General features: G+C 32.3%; 2 protein-coding genes across 4 annotated transcripts; one reads left to right on the forward strand and one right to left on the reverse strand.

Moving 5' to 3' along the window:
• Positions 1–9,345: 9,345 nt before the first annotated feature.
• Positions 9,346–10,169, reverse strand: LOC108472895 (photosystem II reaction center W protein, chloroplastic-like). Its single transcript, XM_017774454.2, has 2 exons — positions 9,893–10,169; positions 9,346–9,750 (listed from the first exon to the last, which is right to left on the reverse strand). The coding sequence occupies exons 1-2, from the start codon at positions 9,981–9,983 to the stop codon at positions 9,434–9,436; spliced, it is 408 nt and encodes a 135-aa protein (XP_017629943.1). The 5' UTR covers positions 9,984–10,169; the 3' UTR covers positions 9,346–9,433.
• Positions 10,170–13,518: 3,349 nt separating this feature from the next.
• LOC108470755 (E3 ubiquitin protein ligase DRIP2-like) lies at positions 13,519–18,567 on the forward strand. Of its 3 annotated transcripts, none has more exons than XM_053020969.1 (7): positions 13,519–13,811; positions 15,573–15,672; positions 16,243–16,576; positions 16,671–17,149; positions 17,314–17,364; positions 17,551–17,623; positions 18,172–18,567. In XM_053020969.1, exons 1-7 carry the CDS (start codon positions 13,712–13,714, stop codon positions 18,343–18,345), a joined length of 1,311 nt encoding a protein of 436 aa, XP_052876929.1. In that variant the 5' UTR covers positions 13,519–13,711; the 3' UTR covers positions 18,346–18,567. The 3 variants fall into 3 exon arrangements, with proteins under 3 accessions (XP_052876929.1, XP_017627692.1, XP_052876931.1); XM_017772203.2 differs by lacking the exon at positions 13,519–13,811 and adding an exon at positions 14,184–14,783; XM_053020971.1 differs by lacking the exon at positions 13,519–13,811 and adding an exon at positions 14,803–14,920.
• Positions 18,568–19,825: the final 1,258 nt, after the last annotated feature.

The following is a 19,825-nucleotide window of genomic DNA, read 5'->3' on the forward strand; positions in this document are numbered from 1 at the left end:
AGTTCGGATTATAGAAATACAAACTGTAATTTTCGAGCTAACTCCCGTTGACTTTGTCTTGTCCTTTCTTAGTCGAGATTTTCGGTACCACATTGACTACGAAATTAATACAATTCATAATCATTAATACATTACTAATTCATATCTTGAGTTACAAAATTCTAAATTAAGATCCGCTAATTTTTCCTGAAACTAGACTCACCAAATCTTCTTACAATAAAATTTTCAGAATTTTTGGTTAAGCCATTAAGTACAGTTTATTCTTTAAATTCACCCCTATTCTGTTGTCTGACAGTTTCGTCCCTTCTTCACTAAAAATTAATTATCTCATAGTAAAAAACTCGGATAATATTCCCATTGATTTATCCTGAAAATAGACTCATTAGGGATTCTAAACATATAACTTTAAGCCTCTAATTATTTTTCTTCAATTTTTGGTGATTTTCCAAAGTCAGAACAGGGGAACCCGAATTCATTCTGACCTTGTCTCACAAAATTCATTATATCTCATAATTTACAATTCAATTGCTATATCGTTTCTTCTATAAGAAACTAGACTCAATAATATTTAATTCCATATTTTACTTATCCTCTAATTTAATTTCTACAATTTTTGGTGATTTTTCAAACTTAAACTACTGCTGCTGTCCAAAATAATCTTAGTACAAAATGTTGATTTACTTTAATTTCAATTTAATTCTAACTAAATTCACTTACTTTTCTATCTTAATTCATACTTTATTTCTACTCAATTTTTAACCAAACTTAGACATAATTATCTATTTTTCATCATAAAACCATAATTTCAAAATTCTTTCAATTTAGTCCTTAAAGCATAAAACTTTTGAATCACTTTACAATTCAATCCTTGTATCATTTTTAACTTGAATTTCTATCAATTTAGCCCTTAATTCATCATTTTATTTAACATGGACAATATCTAGAAATCTAATAACTATCTAAATATCAACTTAATTTCATCAAAACTTTGTTCTAAAACTTCTAAAACATCAAAATTAAGTAAAAAGGGCTTGATTGACTTACCTATTAAAGCTTAAAGCTTCAAACCTTAAATTTTCCCTTTTCTCCCCTTCGTTCTTTCTTTTTCTCCCCTGCTCTTTGTTTCGTTTCATTTTGTTTCTATTTCCTTTCATTTGCTTCTTTGGTTTATATATATATAATATAATAGAATATAATATAATATAATTAAAACATAAAGTATCTTTATTATATAATAATATAATAATATACTAAACATAAAAAAATCTTAGATTTTCTTCACGATAAACCACCTCAATTTATACTTTTTGTATAATTGCCCTTTTAATCCTTTTTATTTTTTTTAATCTATAATTCAACTTTCACACTTTATTCAATTTGGTCCTTTTACTTAATTACTCTTAATTAAATTAAATTCACTTAATTAAACTCTAATTAATCACTCATTTTACTTCGTAAATATTTTTAATAAATATTTACGAATCCATTTTTCAGAAATGGAGACCCGAAAATACACTTTTTCGGTAACGGTAAAATTCGGGTCATTACGGTTTCATATGCAGCTTACTTGTTAGAGTTTTCGACATACATATTTGTTCTAGCCTCTTCCATAATACAGTGCGGTCTTCTCTTTCATCACATCTTTCAAAATTTCATTAGACAAATGCAGATGTAATTGTGTTAATGTCTTTTGATCCTTACGCTTCTTCTCTTCATCTATTAATGTCGAAGGCATCTTATCTATCTCTAGTAGGGTATCCTCCAGATCCATCTGCACAAGAACTGGTTGCATCTTAATATGCCACAACGCAGATCTAGTATTACAATCCCACAGCAGAATTTCATACTTCAAAGACGCCATTACCGTGATCGAGATGAACAACCCGGAAGCTCTGATACCAATTTGTGAAAATAAAATAAAATAAAATAAAATAAAGAACACATAAATTTTTACGTGAAAACCCTTTTGAGAGAAAACCAAGGGTAGAGGAGAAGAAAATTCACTATGTCGAATTTGAATAATTATAAGAGGAATAGACTATGTCTATTTATAGGCTTGTAAAGTCATATTCTAGTAAGATGAAACACCTTATTCTAATCAATATAAAATAAATAGAGTTTAATAAGGTTTAAAAAACCTTATTCTAAAATAAAATAAAAGAAGTGTAGTTCTATATGGATTTTACTTTTATTTTATTTTACCACTGTATTTTATTTAAATAAGGATTCGGGTCATTTAAATCTAACATTTATCAAGTAGAAATCAAAGACAAATTTCTGTAGAAGAACAAATGATTATATTTTATCTTATTCTTGTGATATTAGTGGTTGTGTTTTACTGGAGAATCACCTACAAATACTTGTGTAGCATGCACTATTATCATAGTTGTACCATTGACCATTATTTGTAACCATGAACTACTTGTAGGCCCAAAAATTTCCTCCACTATAGCTTGAATGTTGTATGAAAGCTAACACAAGTGAGAAATAATAGCAAAATTATTAGAATATCTTCGTGCCTTCTTCAGTAGCACCAGACGGCTTGACATTGTATTCAGAACAATCGACAAAACCCTCAGAGTTCTATCTATTTTATCTCATTGCTACTGTGCCATGAATCAAGGATTTACAACAAAGAGCTGTCTTCCTCATTTACTCGAGGCTTCTGTTGTAGCCCTGATTGCTCTGCACTTGAGATTTTGGGAAAATTCCACGTATAGGAAATTTACCTCACGTTATCAAGTGTAGAGGTAACACACACTAAACAAAATAATTTATCAATTTCTCAAGTTCCATATCACAGTATCACAAACTAAACAAAATAATTTATCACAGTCATTTGTTGCCAGTGATCATATTAATCATTCAGAAGACACAATAGTGATAATGAGATAAAATATGATTGTATTGAGTAAACGAATTTAACTCAAAAGAATCAAGGATATCATATGAGGGTAATACACACATGATGAGGTCATTGGACAAAACAGTTGGATGAATTGCTTTTGTAAAAAGTATACAATAAGGAATTTTCAATCATGATACTTCTTGTGGACTGATTTCATGATTAAGTAATTAGGAATTACTGGAATGATGCTTTTAGACATAATTGCAATTACTAAAGCCTAATTGTAAATGTCTTATTGGTCCCTCCACTAGCCCAATAAAAGCTCGATCAGACTGCATTTGAATCAGATGAAAATTTTACAACTTTGAAAATAATTTAATTAAGTCGATTTATTCATTGTGGAATTAAATTATGTAGTTGTAAGAATTGTTCAACAAGAGAATTTGAATAAAGAATTTTTAAAAAAAATTAATTTGGAAAATTTAAGTGATTTTTGAGAAAATTAATTTTGATCAAATAAAATTAAATTAACCAAAGTAATTAATATTAATATGATATTTTTAAAAATTAATTTGCAAGTCAAACAATTGGCCTAGCAGGTAATAGAACTTGAAAATTAGACCTGAGATCGTGAATTAGGTCTGGGAGCCCAAAACTGAGACCAAGATCCAAAAACTAGTCGAATTAAGCCTGGTATGTGAAATTGAGTTGACGGTCCAACTGGTGGCTGGACCGGACCGGTCGGGCTGTCACTACCGGGATCAAACTGGTAGAAGCTAAACCAGTTTGGGGTGTCGACGGCTGCGACAACAGCGTTTCAATGGCCAAAAAATGCTCAGCGATGGTGGGTCTTCGGTGGTTGAGTAGTGGAAGAATTACATTCCTACCTTTTTTCTAACCTCTACAACCTATGGAGCAAACCTTCTTTTTTTCTACTTAACTGGCTTAACTTCAAAGGACACATTTAACCAATGGACAATCACTTGAAGATCCACACTAAGCATGTTTGTCGTTGACCATTGAAAAATGTCTGAATTCTCCCTCAAGCACCGCACTAAGTCCTCATTTTCTTCTTCTGCTAATGCTAATGAGATCCTTACTGTAACACCTCTATACCCGGTCCAACTATATGGACCTTGTAAAGACTATTACATTTGGTGCCAAAGCAGTTTTGGCTAGACATTCTATAATTCAGTCATTCATACATGGTGTTTTAACTTATTTAACTAAAAAATTATTAATATAAACATCTGAGGTTATTAATGAATGTTCTTTTGCATTTGGAAATGATTTAAAAATTATTTTTACTCAAAGTAGGGGCAAAGTATCGATACTTAAACAAAAGGTATTGATATTTTATGAAAGGTATCTATACCGCTACACAAAAACGATACTAAAATAGCATTCTAAAACTCCAAAAATTCAAGTTTTGATGATGGTATTGATAACTTAGGCCTAGGTATTGATACCTAGGCTTATATCGATACCCACCTCAAAAACGATACCAAAACTGCTCCTTGTTTCTAAAAAAATATTGATTTTTGGGTCAAGGTATCAATACCTTTTCCTCAATTACCGATACCTTGGGTTACGGTGACATAAAAATAGTTTGAAAATTTGCTAAAAAGCCCCCTGCACTAATTCAAAACATTTAAACACTTCCAAACCAATTTAACTACCCTCAAACTCATTAAAATTCATCACAAAATCTATATAATAACATCATATATGCATGCATATGTTAAGCTATTATAAATTCCTTTCAAAATCTAACAAAATATACCATTAGATCACCAAAATAACAAGGTTTCCAAAGTTTGCATTTTAGTTCATCTAACATTCACCTATACCAAGAACCTATGTACATACTATACTAACCCCAAAATTCATACATACAATCTTGCCTCTTGGAATGGTGATGAGATGGGATGCACCCGACCTCGATATTAGCCTAACAGGATCTACTTCACCTACACATTAGAGAATTAACGCAGTAAGTCTGTGAAGACTTAGTAAGTACTTCAAGATTTAAAAAAAAATTACTATTAATAATATTATAAAATAAAATTTTATTCCTATTATAGACAGATAATCCTCATCAAATTAGTCCCTAAAATTTAATATGTTCTTCTTAAAAATCACACTTATCATTACTTACTATAACCTATTAATTTATAATAGTCGAACTATGACACTGTAGCCAAATGTAGACTAGCTAAACACTTAGGATATACAGAAATAAATTGATAATGCATTGTTAATGCATATCATATATCACTAAGTACAAAGTGCAAATAATGATAAGCACCGAAGTGCAAAATAATTATGATAAGCACAAAAGTGCAAATTTTACAACGATAAGCACCAAAGTGCGAAATAATACGATAAATGCACTAATTTTTCCTTATGGCATGTCATCAATATCCCAATAGTTTAGGACTCGTCTACATGGGATTTTCTTATTACTAAATCTTTTCATTAAGTCACTTAACATAAAATAATATAACTTTGTATTTTACACGATTTAGTCCTTATTACAATAATAACACTAAAACTTGTAAATTTTCTTTATTTTTACCACATACAACACTATAATTTTACATCACTTTATTTAAACTCACTTTCAAAATATTCATAATACCATAACATATTTTAATTTCTTTCAGTTTAGTCCTTTTTATTATCACCACAATACATCATATAATGGTACACCAAAGCCAAAATTCATAACATTTACATTATTTACCCTACTATATCCTTACAATGATATCATTAATTTAGTAATTAACTATTTAATTAACATAATTATCTAATTAACATAACTTAAACAAAATTACTACTTGAAGTACTTACAACCAAAATTTGGATGATGGGTTTTTCTTCTCTTTTACTCGTTGGCCACTTCTTTTCCTTTCTCTTCACTTTTGTCCTCAAATTTCTTCTCTTTTTCTTCAATTTCATAACAACATATAACATTTATAAGTTAAAACTAAAATCAAATAACTTTTCTATGCTATATTTTGAAAATAAACATGTATGTTATAAGAATTTCTATCATTCTTACCTTAACCTTTTTGAAAACCCAAAACCCTAACTCATTTATTTCTTTCTTTTAACCCATCTATGGAAGTTTCCCCATGAAATAAAGTTGCTCACAAGTCTTCTTTTTGGCTTTTACTAAAGAAGTTTCAAAGGAAAATGAAGGTTTGAAGTTTAGATGGTTCAACAATGGAGGAAGGACATGGAAGGAAATAAAAGAATAGTTGGATAGATTTGGGGGGGCTAGTGACGGTTATGTTTGGGAAAAGATGATATCTTTCATCTTTTCTCCACATTTCTACACATTTCCACTAAAAATATCTCATTTTTTTTATTAAATGGTTAATTTACTAATAAGTCCCCAAGCCATCTATCTTTATACTTTTACCCATCATCATTACACCTTAAAATATCTACTTGGTTATTTACCGTTTTATCCCAACTCATCTTTTATAATTCCTAGGATGACTCATACTTCACTTGGTTAAATTTCTTTTTAATCTTTTCTTCTTTTCTACTACCATTATGTATCTCCTAACTTTCTAAATTCTTACTTCCACCACAACAATTTTTATACTCTTTCAATTTAGTTTAAGCTTCTATTTAAATATTTTCTATCTCGGAAATGTTTTCTAATCTCCTATCTGGTCTAAATACTTCCTTATTTAATACTAAAAATCCCTATTTAGTAAATTCTAAAATTTCCCCACTACTTTCTAACTCGGTTTATCACTGTACCTAACTCCAATTCAAAATGTGGTCGTTGATAAACCATAAAAGTAACACACTTTAATCTCATACTTAGCATGTTTTTGGATGATTTATTATTTAATTTAGTGAATGTGATGCTCTTAATCCTTTAATTTCATGTTTGATACTCAGGAGAGCATAGGAGAACAAAAGAAGCAGAAAGCAAGCCAAAAACGGACAAAATGGGCTTATTTAAAGATCCACATGGGCAGAGCACATGCCCGTCTGAGACACACGGGCTAGACACACTCCCATGTGGCAGCCTGTGTTGATATCCCTCTCGGTTTCCCAAACACGCAGAAAAAGCTAATTTTTAGGGTTTCTGAGCATTCTAAAGTCTATATAAACACACTAGAAGTAGACCTAAGGGGACACACGGAGTAAAAAGCAGAAATTACTTGAAGAAAGCCAACAGATTCAACTCGGAAACAGGATCTCCTTCAAGACTAAAGATCTCCCTTCAATTTCTCTCGAAGTTTTTTGATTTCGTTATGTTTTGTAGTTTTCCTATTTTTGAGATGTTTTTCCCCAAAGTTATAAACTAAATTCCCTAAATACCTAGGGAAGATGAAACCTATGACGAATCTTATTATTTAATTTTTTGAATTACATGATAAATACTTGTTCTTATTCTTAATTATGTATTATTAATTCTTGTCTTAATATTTTCAGGATATTAATTCAAGTTTGATGTGCTTATCCAGAGGAGCAAAAGTCCCTGTTTAAAAGTGGATCTAGCATAATTAAGCGGAGTTGATTGTAATCCTAGAAATAAGACGACATAAATCTGCCGGATTAGAGTCAAATCTAATAAGAGAATCCATAAATCGAGTTAATGCGATAATAGGGGTTTTAATTAGAAAGAGATTTTAATTAATCAACCTAGAGTCAGTTGTTCTTAGTCTCGAAAGAGATATTAACATAATTTAGGGATTTCTATGGATCAAGTCAAGTGAATAAATCGTTTGATTTAGAGTCAAAATAATAAGTGAAGTCTAGGTGGATTCTTCCTTGGGTATTATCTTTATCATTGGTTTATTCGATTATTTCCTTCACTCTCTGTCGCATTCATTAGTTAATTAGTTTAGTTAATTTTAGATTAAAACAAATCCCTTTTATTTTAGGCTAAATAATAGAAAGATAGTTAATACTAGTACTTTTAGTCCTTGTGGATACGATATTCTGGACTCACCATAGCTATACTACCATTCGATAGGTGTGCTTGCCTTAGTCGTGATCGTAGTCTAGTTTAGTGATTCATAAAATGATCATCAGTCGTTACACTTACCAACTTGTTCGTGTTATCATAAAATAATTGCAAAGTTTTTATGACTTCTACTGCTTCTGGCTTGCAAACTCTCTCCTTACTTCTAACATCCAGATTGTCCAAATTTAAAACCTGGCTAATCATCTCTGCCTATTGCGAACTCTAACCATGTGGCTCTTACTCACGCGTTTGCTTAATTGACAACATGTGACACTGTCTGGTTGTTTGTTGGTCAAATTTCATGAAACCTATCCCCATCCTAGTAGGGAATTTAATCTTCATACAAAAAGTTCGTCTATGAAACTTATCTCCAACATGGCCCTGAAGATCAGAATGGTCGAATTGCATCTTCTTTCTTAGTTCTTCATTCTGTCTTAGTAATTCCTATTGGAATAATTGTTGTTGTTTAAATCTGGCACTTTGTTTAGTCATTTGTTCCTTCATCAACCTCAGTTGCTCTTATAAACCATATAGTTGTTGCAGCGATGCTCCTTGATCATAGGGAAATGACGGTCCCTAACTAGAGGGAGCATTGAGATCGAAAAAGTTGAAAGCACCTGTTTGGCCTAAGTAGCAAAAAGGTGTATCTCACTAGGTTGATTGCCAGTGCTAGAATTTCTTACCTAGCCAGATGAGAAATTGCTAGGGAAATCTCGTTGGGGTGATTCATCTTAGTTTTCTTGTTTTCTGATTCTTGGAAATCTATCCACGCTCACCGCACCAAATTCTTGAGTGCTTTTGTGTGTATCCCCTTCAAAAGGGTTAGATTCTTTATTTATATGATACGGTTACTGTTCATGAATGGGACGTCGTAGGTAGGTCCCCATGCATCCCAACACGTACCTTATTCTAGGGTTAACACGTGTTTTATTGATATGGGATGGCCTTCATGGTGGTGTGAACCCACACCGCGTGATCTCATAATAGGATGCTAACACCTCACTTGTAAACTTAAAGTGTGAACCATATAGACTACGAGTTAAGACCTAATTGAGAAACAAGATAACAGGTCGGTAATAGCGATTACCAGAACAAAACTATACCTTATGGTGAACTACCAGTTTGTCAACCGATGAGAATTGAACCTATTTAATCCGTTTCTATGATGTAAAAATAGGAAAATAAAACAATTCAACATTTCTTGGTCCAGAAAGATAAAAAGCTTTGTTCTTTTTTTTTTGAACAAAATGGAAGCATTGTTGAGTGTTAGAGCTTCAGCAATTGCATTTGTACTGACTTGTTGTCACTTTATATTATTTTTATCTTTTAAAATTACCTTAGTCGATACTTGTGTTAAACATGGCTTATGATTATGGATATGGGAAATATGAAAATCATATCATATACATGTACCCTATCCGACGCTTAGTACAAAGCGTCTTCCATAGTATCATCTTTCTGGCCATGGATCATAGCTTTCATGATAATTTTCAAGCCCAGATTTGTTACTTTCATAAAATTGAAAGGGTTAATTTAGTAAGAAATGGCGGAAAGTAAAAACCATGAGCCCAATATTCTTACATCATTCATCAAAGCGACAATCCAGACTCTTCATCCTCTTCAAGACTAGAAACATAGATAAAATACAATGCCCAAATCAAACCAAACACTCCAAAAAGGATCCATCCCAGAAGGTTGTTACTTAAGCCAAAAGGAAGTCCTGTTCCTTCCGTGGAAAGTCTCTCATCCACCAACGCCGTTGCCGGTGCAGCAGCCGTTGTCACCGCTGCTGCTGCTGCCGCCATCATTGATGCCACCATGCTGGGGTTCGAGCTCAGCCCGTTTGAAGAAGACTTCTGCTCTAGACTGCACCTAGCCCTACCATTTGTTGCCATCACAGGCAATCCTAAACATGCATGACAATGTAAAATCCAGTTTTAAAGACAAAGGAAATACCCATTAAAGTATAAGATACACCTACGTCTTTGATTTCCAGTTCTTGAATCATCCGGTATCGCAATTTAGGCTTAAGAAAACTGGAAACTTACCAAGAACTTTGGATGATTGAACTTTGTTTGAACCCTTCAAAGTTGCCTTAGTCAACACTGCAGCAAAGTTGCTAACAGTTATGGTGGCCATTTCTTTGAAATTAAGAAAAAAAATCAAAGAGAAAAACCAGAAAAAAAAAAAAAAGAAAAAGGGTAAGAGTTATGTTATGTTTATGCTCTTGTTAATGAAAGTGGCAAATAGTTCCCACTGGTTCATGTTGTAAGAAGTGGGCAACAGGTGGCCACAAGAGAACCATACAAAGTGGTGAATAAAAGCCAGGAATTTTATATCCTTAAATCCTTAAGGAACCAACCATTTCCCTCCACTTTTCACTCTGAATCAGTGAACAAGGTCCTACTTATTAGTAAACTGAATTTCTTGGCTCAAATTTCAGATATTTTTCAGATCTACAATTTTTTTTTTTTACACAACACTTATTTCTATTAATAATTTTTAAAAAATTAAATTGCAATATAAACACATTCAAATTCACTTTTTTTTTATTGTTATAATAATAGATTGAATTAAAGGCTGAATCTACTTAATCAACTAATTTGGATTTCCTGATTAGGGACACTGATTTTGTCTAGAAAAGGACAAGCATAATGGGCTTCTAAAACTAAAAGTGCTTTGATCTCTAGTGTTTCATACAGCCCATAGTCAAGAAAAAGCTCAACCCAATATGTTAGAATTAGATGGATAAGAATAAGAATAACCTAACTTTGACTTCAGTAATTTAATTTACCGGTCCAATTGCGCATTGGGGGAAAAATGTTTTTGAAGTACCTATCTAGAAAATGACAACTTTCAATGCCAGTTTTTCGTGGGAAAACTTGGTCTACAATATGACAATTTAATATTCAATTTCAAATGCATTTATATCCCTATGTTATGGCCTTACCAAACTTCATATGAATGTCATTTACAATGATTTCTTAACTATATTATATTTAATTTCAAAATATATTATTATATTTATGTATTAGAGGTTTTGTCTTGCATTATTAATTACTAAATTATGTTATAGAATGAAAATTTATTTTTTTATTAAAAAATATATAATGTTAAAGAAAGTTCTTTTGAACCATATAGTTAGATGAGATGGTAAGGGTCTCTCTTCCTTTAATTAGTGGTCAAGAGTTTGATCCTCGCCTTAGGTATGGTATAGCTTTAAAACTTTTAGTCAATGTCCACCTCTTTAATAGGCCTATAAAACGTGAGGATTGATTATTGGACTCACTTTAGTAAATACATTAGGAGATGATAAAAAAAAAAAGAAAAGAAAAAGAAAGCTCTCTTGTGTCTCCTCACATTGCTTGCACCTTAACTTAAAGCAAGATTATTCTTTTTTACTAAGTGTTATTTTAATTGGCTTTGTCAGGGTAAAAAGAAAAAGTATACTCATGCCAAAGAGAGATTGAAAATCAATAAGAAAGATCATAAGGAGGCTCAAAGTGAGGAGACTTTCAATGGCAATTCTTGGGACTAAATTTTGGGGTTATAGTAAATCTTCAAAATTGGAAGAGTTTAAAATTTTCTTTAAAGAATTGGGGGTTTAATTAAACTTTTTGTGAGATTAATGAGATTTTTCAAAAATCTGAAGGATGCTAATTGAAATTCTCTAAAAGTTTCAAGGAAAAAATCAAAAATTCCCAAAATTTTGGGACGTCAAGGGGGGATCTACCTTTGGAAGACTTGCAGGTCCATCATTGTTGAGTACAACGATTCGAAGATTTTAATAGGGCAACCCTGCTCACCATGTTATGGTCGTGGGAGAAGGTTTCAACCTTTATTTGTTGAAAGTTAAGAAAGTCGTCCAAATGTGACATTCAAGTCATATAACAACCAAATTAGAGCTAGAGAAATGCTTGCTAGATGAGAAAGTTTTCAAAGTGATGAGGTGGGAGCCATGGCAAGGTGGAGATGGATGTTGCCAACGATGAAAAGAGGTTAATATGGTCAATGGACCAATGTTATTGCCAATGAGATTGAGGATAGTGATGCTTAAGTTTTGGTGGCAATGATGTGACCATGGAAGACATCGAGGAATGATCCCTTTGTGTTAAGGCTATCCATTTTGTTGGTTTGTAGGAGTGCTTAAGATAACTTTTTCCCCCCTAAATACTCTTATTTTTATTTGGGCATTAGATTCTTTTTATTGGCAAAGCCCTTGGTACACATAGTTGTTAGCGTCTGTTTGAGATGTTTTTAAACTGTACCTTATGAAATCAAAAGAAAGAGAAGAGAGAAAGAGAAGGAAGAAGAGGCTACTACTAGTTACTATTTTGGATATAACAATCATGAGAAAAAATAATGAAAAGGGAAGAAAATATAGAGGAAAAGAGAAGAATTATGTTCTGAAAATATTCGTTTATGTATAAACACTTTTTTATATGTAACCTATTTATAGTAATCGTCAGACATACAAATACGTAAAAAATTACACATCTTAACTGTTTGAAAAAAACGATTTAGAAAATAGTGTTTTTAATAATAGCAGAAGTTTACAATTTTTCTTTAAAATCGAGCTTTTGTGATTTTTATAGTAACAAACCATTAACCGAAATTATACATGTACTTTGTACAAGGAGGTTAAGTTAATTCCAACTTTTAGTTGAATTTCTCCGATATTCTCGAACCACAAATTGCTTTGACCGTGGGCTCAAAGCACATGAACCAAACACATAGAATACAAATTTCTATTAACTTTCAATAGGAAATTTAATTTTCTATTTAATCAGAAACTATGCATTTTTTCAAGAAAATAAAATTCATTCTGAAAAATGAATTTTCATTATTTTCTGCCAGAATAATAATGCTACTAATATGTGTAAATAGTTCAACACATAGTTCCTATTTATAAAGAATCAATACAAAGAGTTTTGTTCGAATGAGGTCTAATTAAATAATAATTTGATAAAAATACAACTTTTACTCTATGTAGAAGAGCTAGGAGTGGCGACATGCCCTAAAGTACACTAGGATTTGTCACCCTTTATATTTCACAAAGCTCATTTGAGTCTTTCATGTATTGAGTCCAATTATATGTATTATTTGAATTTTTATCCAACACTTATAATTTATCAACCCAATAAATATTTTTATTTCTTAAATATTATTTATTTAATTAAATCAATTAAATTATTTTCTTAATCACATTCTAATTTCGTCCGTTAATGTTATGACAACTTTACTATATTAGAATCTACGAGGAAATATATTTAATTTGATACTTAGAGTAATTCAAGTTTGTAATTCATAATAAATCTTTAATATAATTCTATGGGAAGTGAGAATCGTATTTTGGCTCTTTTTCCATTAAAATAAGAAAAATTACAATTTAATCCTTGTACTTTTCACTTTTTTCAATTTAGCCACCAAAAGTAATTTGCATATCACCAAATCATATTCCAATTTATTTGATGTCAAATAATCCATAATAACTAATATTTTCTTTTTTTGAGAAAATTTACACTTTAATTCTTGTACTTGGTCAAAATTTATGATTTGATCCTTTTTATCATATTTTCACTTTTGAAAATTATTTTCACCAATTACCATCTCTAATCATAATTTCATTTCACAATATTCTTTATATGAATCATACTGAAATTTCCTCGGTGTTCAAGCTCGGAATATTGCGACGTGTCCAACCGAGATTTTCGGGGCATTGTAGATTTCCTCCCGTTGCATGGTTTACGGCTCCTATGAGTGGCCCATTAGCAATGGTGTGGCACAATTCGAGAGATCCAAGCTTTTGGCATTACCATTGCAAAAGTTTGGCTTAGGGTTCCACCGAGAAAACCCTTAGCAAAAAGATGAAAAAGGAAAATGATCAATCCAACAGAGGACATGGTGGCTTGGGGAAGGGGAGTAAAGGGTCTAGAGTAGAGAAGCTCAGGCAAAGCATCAAAAATAGTAAGGGGGAAAGTAAAAAGACAGTCTCTTACTAGTCTAGATTTGATATCATTTTTTTTTTTAATGTTTTTCACAACTTAATTTAAATAGATGTGATATTGTTAATCCATTTCAAAGATTAGGGTTTAAATTATGTTGTTGTCATCTCCTCCCTCGATTTGTAATACGTAATTTACTACATTATAAATCGGGTTCAGTTAGTTCGTGTAAAATCTACCATTTAACTTAACTTTTCAATTTTCGCAAAATATGAACATCAAATTCTAACTAATAAAAGTTAGGGACTAACTTGTCAATTTTTATAGAGTTAAAGGGATAAATTTCAGAATAAGACCTTTTGTAGCAGTAGGAATCGAAGGAAGACCTACTAGTACTTCACAACTCCCGAAAACTAGAGGAAAAAAAACTATATTTTTAATCGATTTTAGAGAACTGGAAAACCCAAGAAAACAAAATAAAACTCGAACCACCCCATGACTAAGAAAGACTTCTAAAAAGCCGCTGTTTTTCTCTTCTATATCTCTGTTTTGTGTCCAAAAATCCAACCAAATCTCACGTAGTTATGTTGTAAATTTCACCTCCCTAACTCGCCATTTCCTTCACATCTGTTCTCAGTTTAGATCTCTGTCACGATATCTTCATGTAACAATAAAGAAGCCTCTCTCTCTCTCTCTCTTTTGACACCAATACAAGGAACCAAAACACACTTGTCAGAACCCAAACCAAACTTCAATCTTCCATTGTTTTTAGGAATTACCCATTGTTCGGTGATGAATTCCCTTCTTTATCGACCCAGTTTTAGCCTTTGAATGTCAAAGGGAAAAAAAGAGAAATTTGAAGGAGAGAAAAAGATGGCTGGTCATCATCGTGTTGTCAAAGTGAAGAGGGAAACTTTAGAGTCATGCATGACATGCCCTCTTTGTAATAAGCTTTTAAAGGAAGCTACAACTATTTCCTTGTGTCTCCATACGTGTTAGTTTCTCTTTTCTTTGATGTTACTTTTTTTAATGTTTTTTTTCCGCTTGATAATTGCTGATCTGGGTTTTTTCTTTTTCTTTTTTTCTTGTTGTCTTTGGATGATAATTTTTGTTTTGGATTATTTTCATCAGGTGTTCACTTATTTTTGCAATTTATTTGATTAGTTTTGTTGTTATTTTGCTGTGTTGAGATATGTCTTTCCCTATCGTCTTACATTTTCTTTAAAACTGTACGTTTCAGATGCATTGTATACGACGATATCTATTGAATGCCAAATTTTTGGTCTTATTGTAATCCGATTTGTAATTCTTTTGATGTCATGGCCATATGATGGGTTTTTAACTTATTTTTATGGGATTTTATCCTCTTTTTTTTTTTTTTTTTTTGCGTTCTGGTTGTTCTGGTTTTACCTCTTTTTATGTATAGGATCATTAGGTGGCCTATTCTGCCCTTCTATGGTTATGCGAGACTTGGTCTCACTTATTTTACAATGGCATTGTGCATAGGGTGTTAGTGTATCATCATGTGCTTACTGGATATTTTGAAGGGTGATGAATTCTTGTTGAAGAATATGTAGTTTTATAAGAAATATACTGATTTATTGTTTCCCTTCCTATTTCACTCATGTAACGGCTTTTGTATTGTACTTGTTGATTCATTTGATGTATGAACTGCCAAGTTAAAATTCCTACCATGTTTTCTTGGAATTTTTTATGTATGCTTTTATGGTCCCTCACATTTCAGTGGCTTACTTTGATGCACTGAATCTTGAAATCACTTCAGTTTGTAGGAAGTGCATATATGAGAAGCTCTCTGATGAGGGGATGGATTGTTGTCCTGTTTGTGACATTGAGCTCGGCTGTCTTCCAGTTGACAAACTCAGGTGATTGGTTATGTCTATTCAGAAATATATAAATTTTTTGTCATAGACCTTTTTCAAATATATTCGGAAGTTCTAGTCCAGTCCCACTAAGTGATGCTAGATATCAGTCAATCACAATGTTGTCAACAACACAATGCTGAAGCCAAATTTGGCTAACTTTTCTGAATTACAGCTGGAATAGATTCTCTCGTACCGCACTTTAATTTTTCTTTGTACCACTGTCCAGGCATGGAAACTGTATAACTGTGCTGTTATGCCAACTTCAACGATGCAAATGACAGTTCTTATGCATTGTGTTGTCAGCTTGCTCTGACTTACGTCTTGTGTTGCCCTTTTGCTTCTCGGGGCTTTTTATAAGTCAATGTGTGTCATCGGATGTTGCTAACTTTTGATTTGTTTAGCTTATTGCTTTCCAACATATATGCTAGTTAGATGCACTCTGTTTATGTGATGCTATCCAAATCTTCAAAGCATGTGTGTATATAAAAACTTATAGTCAGTATGTTCATTATGAAGTTTTATGTTGACATAAGCTCGCATAGAATTAGATTTTCCTATAACTATATGCAGACCAGACCACAATTTACAAGATGTAAGGGCCAAAATTTTCCCTTACAAAAGAAGAAAGATAAGTGCTCCTGAAGTTATGCCTGCAGCTTCACCTCCAGTGAAAAGAAAGGAAAGATCACTATCATCATTGGTGGTCAATACTCCCAAAGTGCCAATGCAGCGTGGTTTGACTGGAAGGAGAACCAAAGCTACTACACGAAAAAGAATTGCTGCTTTTCGAGGATGTAGTTTCTCTGTTGAAGAGTCCCTTAAGAAAGAAGACTCTGCAGAAGATCATCCCTCAGGCTCAAGCTCACCTGATTCCTTTCACAAAATTAGTCAAAGTAAAAGGCAGGTAAAGGAGGCTGGAGAAAGATTCTTTACGATTATGTTACTTTAACTTCAAACTTAGTTTTTGAAACTGTGTCCATCTTCAACAATCCATGCAGGATTCCATGGCACAACCTTCTAGCGAACACAGGCCTAATGAAGATACAGATGATGTTGAAGTGATGGAAGGCAAAGCAGACCTATGGACACCCTTAAACTGTCTTGTTGAAGCCGCTAACAGAAAGTCATCAAAGTTAAATTCACAGGGATCAACAGCTTCCATGACTGAGCAACATAATGGCCCTGATAGTTGCTCACATGCACCTGAAGCAAAACCTAGCCCTCAATCCCCCACTGTTCCTGATGGCAAATTGAGTATTCATAAGTCTAAAAGTAAGGAACATCGGAACAATTCAGTAATCCTGGAGGAAGAGAACGGTACAAATTTGATTAAAAGGCCTGTTAAGCGTAGAAGGTTGCATGCAGAAGCACAAAAGAAAGTAGCTGCCTCCAATAGAATCATGCTAGACGCATTGGGATCTAAGTGGAATAGAAAAAACAATCCAATTTGGTTCTCGTTGGTTGCTTGTGAAGGCCAGTAAGATACTGTTTACACAATATATACACTTACTCATGATTTGTCTTTTTCAACATGTTCCGTGCTTGCTTGAGATAGTTTTGAATGACATATTGCATTGTCCATTAAGGACATTCAACTTGAATATCTTCAATTCGCTACCCGATTTTATAAAATGGTTTCAGGATAGGACATACTTCCCTTCCACAGATTTCTGCATGCTACTTGAGGATCAAGTGAGTAGTTTGTTCATATTAGCCACTTAGAAATCTGTCCTTTTCCCTCATTTACTTCTATAGAGCTTGTGGTATATTTTTATACTTTATGTTTATTATCACAACTCTTAACAGCAATACTAATTCTTGTATTATAGAATTGCGATATTGCGCCCATATAATTGACTTGTTTTCTTATGGTAACAGGGATGGTAAAATGCCTGTCTTGTTCATCCAGAAGTACCTTGTAAAGAAACTCGATCTTTCAAGTGAAGCTGAGGTGAGATCACCTTTACTAAGTTTTCTGCTCTCACCTGAAAACTCAGGGTGCCTAAATTTTGCATCATGCTAAAGTAGAGATGCTATTTTGCTATAATTTTATGTTATCATGTTGCTTCAGGTGTGCCATTTTTCTTTTCTTGTTTTCTGAAACTGAATGCTGAAATGAAAGTAGAAGCAAACCATCGGTAACACTTCAGTTTTTAATTCCTTGGTTTCGGAATTGCATCTTGTTGGGTAGCAGGTTTCAGCCCTAGTTCCAGAAGACTCTTTGACCCTTGGTTCATTATATCCATGTTTATTCTTATTTATTGCATTGCTCCTTACCTTTTATTATCTCTTTTCCGAAGTTTTAAACTGGATTTGTATAAACAGTTTATGGTATAAGCATGTTTTGATGACATTAACACAACTCTTTTAACCCGCCTGTGTTTTCAGACAAATAATGCAGTACCATCTTCGAGATTATTACATTAGTTTTAATGCAAAAGAAGGAATTCATATTTACTGGCAATTTATCTTCATTACGACTTGGATGCAATTTTGTAGGTGGAGATCATGTGTCGAGGTCAGCCGGTCCTACCATCATTACAACTTCACAACTTGGTAGATCTGTGGTTTCGAACTGCGTCAACAGCGAAAAAGGTCCCAGCATCCGTTGGCTCATCAGCAAAGGACTTTGTTATGGTTCTGTCGTATTGCCGAAAAGTCCAAGCTCCTTGAGACATCCATTTAGTCTGGTTTATATTTTTCATGCTTCCTTTGAATCATTTGGAATTCCAGTCATCTAAACATATATGTATTCTTAGGATAATCATAGTTTTAAGTAGTTTCACTTGTCATGTATGTTGTCATGCATGGTGAATTTGTTTTTATTTCATTCTTCAGCAAAACCTAAAACAAGCCCATAAAAATAAAATCGTTGAATTTTTTGTGTTTTACAAACTGGCTTTGGTTTGCTCTCCTTGCACTAAACAGCATTCGCTCCTATCCATTTAAAAAGTGAATTATCTAATTTTTCTTGAAATAACCAAGTGAAACCCTTCAAAGTTCATTTAAAGATATAAATAAATTTGAAGTAAATAAAATATTTATGTATAAAATTATGTAAAATCAAAGGTGATGTAAATATTTCACCCTGCATCAAAATTCACCTATAATTGTAATACTTATGCCTATTAAGAATGCAATTTACTTAAAGTCAATCTGTTTAAATTATTTATAAAAATAAATTATCTATAATTATTTTTAAAATTATTATATATTATATGAAAATATAGTTGAAAATAAATAAAAATAATTAATTTTGAAAATTGATGTTGTAAAATAAATAAATAAATAATTTTTTTATATTTTTTATGTCCGTTTTATGATTTACGTTACAAATTATATCCTCTTTATACTGGGATAATGTGTCCTACCTAAGTAAATAAAAGAATTAATATTACCCCGTAAAAAAATATTTCTTTAATTGAAAAAAGGGCAGAGATGTTGTTTAAGGGCAAGCCCAGGAATATATAGGCCGGAAAGGCCAAGAGGACCCAAAACCGAAAAGAACAAATAGTTTGGGCCTATGAAGCTGCTTCTGTTCTTTATTACATCTTTTCAATTTGAAATGAAAAATGGTTTGAAGGGTAGTGGAGGATCTCAGACGGAGAGGTTACTTGGGAAGATCAACACAACATTAAACAATAGATTTTCGCGATAGAAAAAACAAAATCTTATCACCCCACTTTGTATTTAGTACTAAATCTGTCCGTGAAATAAAAATTCTTGGTCCAATCTGGCCATGCAGGTCCATGGATAAATAAGTGGTATTACAATTATTTCTATATTATTTGTATTGAAATTACTTCTTTATTACCCAATCTTAACATTGTTAATAATATCATATTATCGGCTCAATGTAATGTTAAATTAAACATAATAATGTGATTACAAAATGTCTTTAAATCAAAAGTGTTTGTGTGTTATAAGTAATTGCCCTTTTAACCAACAAATGTTGGGTATCAAGAGAGGTAGAAGTTCAAATTTTGATGAGAGGAACTTTAAACATGATCCGTGAAACCAACATGAAGAATATAAATAATAATAATAATAATAATTTTCCTTTTTAATATTTTCGTAGTTACATTTTTGTTGCATTTGACTGAAGTGCAAATGTTATCTCGATTTTCCATTTTAGAAAATGTTCTACCATCAA

The sequence above is a fragment of the Gossypium arboreum genome, chromosome 11, assembly GCF_025698485.1.
Source record: "Gossypium arboreum isolate Shixiya-1 chromosome 11, ASM2569848v2, whole genome shotgun sequence".
NCBI lineage: Eukaryota > Viridiplantae > Streptophyta > Magnoliopsida > Malvales > Malvaceae > Gossypium > Gossypium arboreum.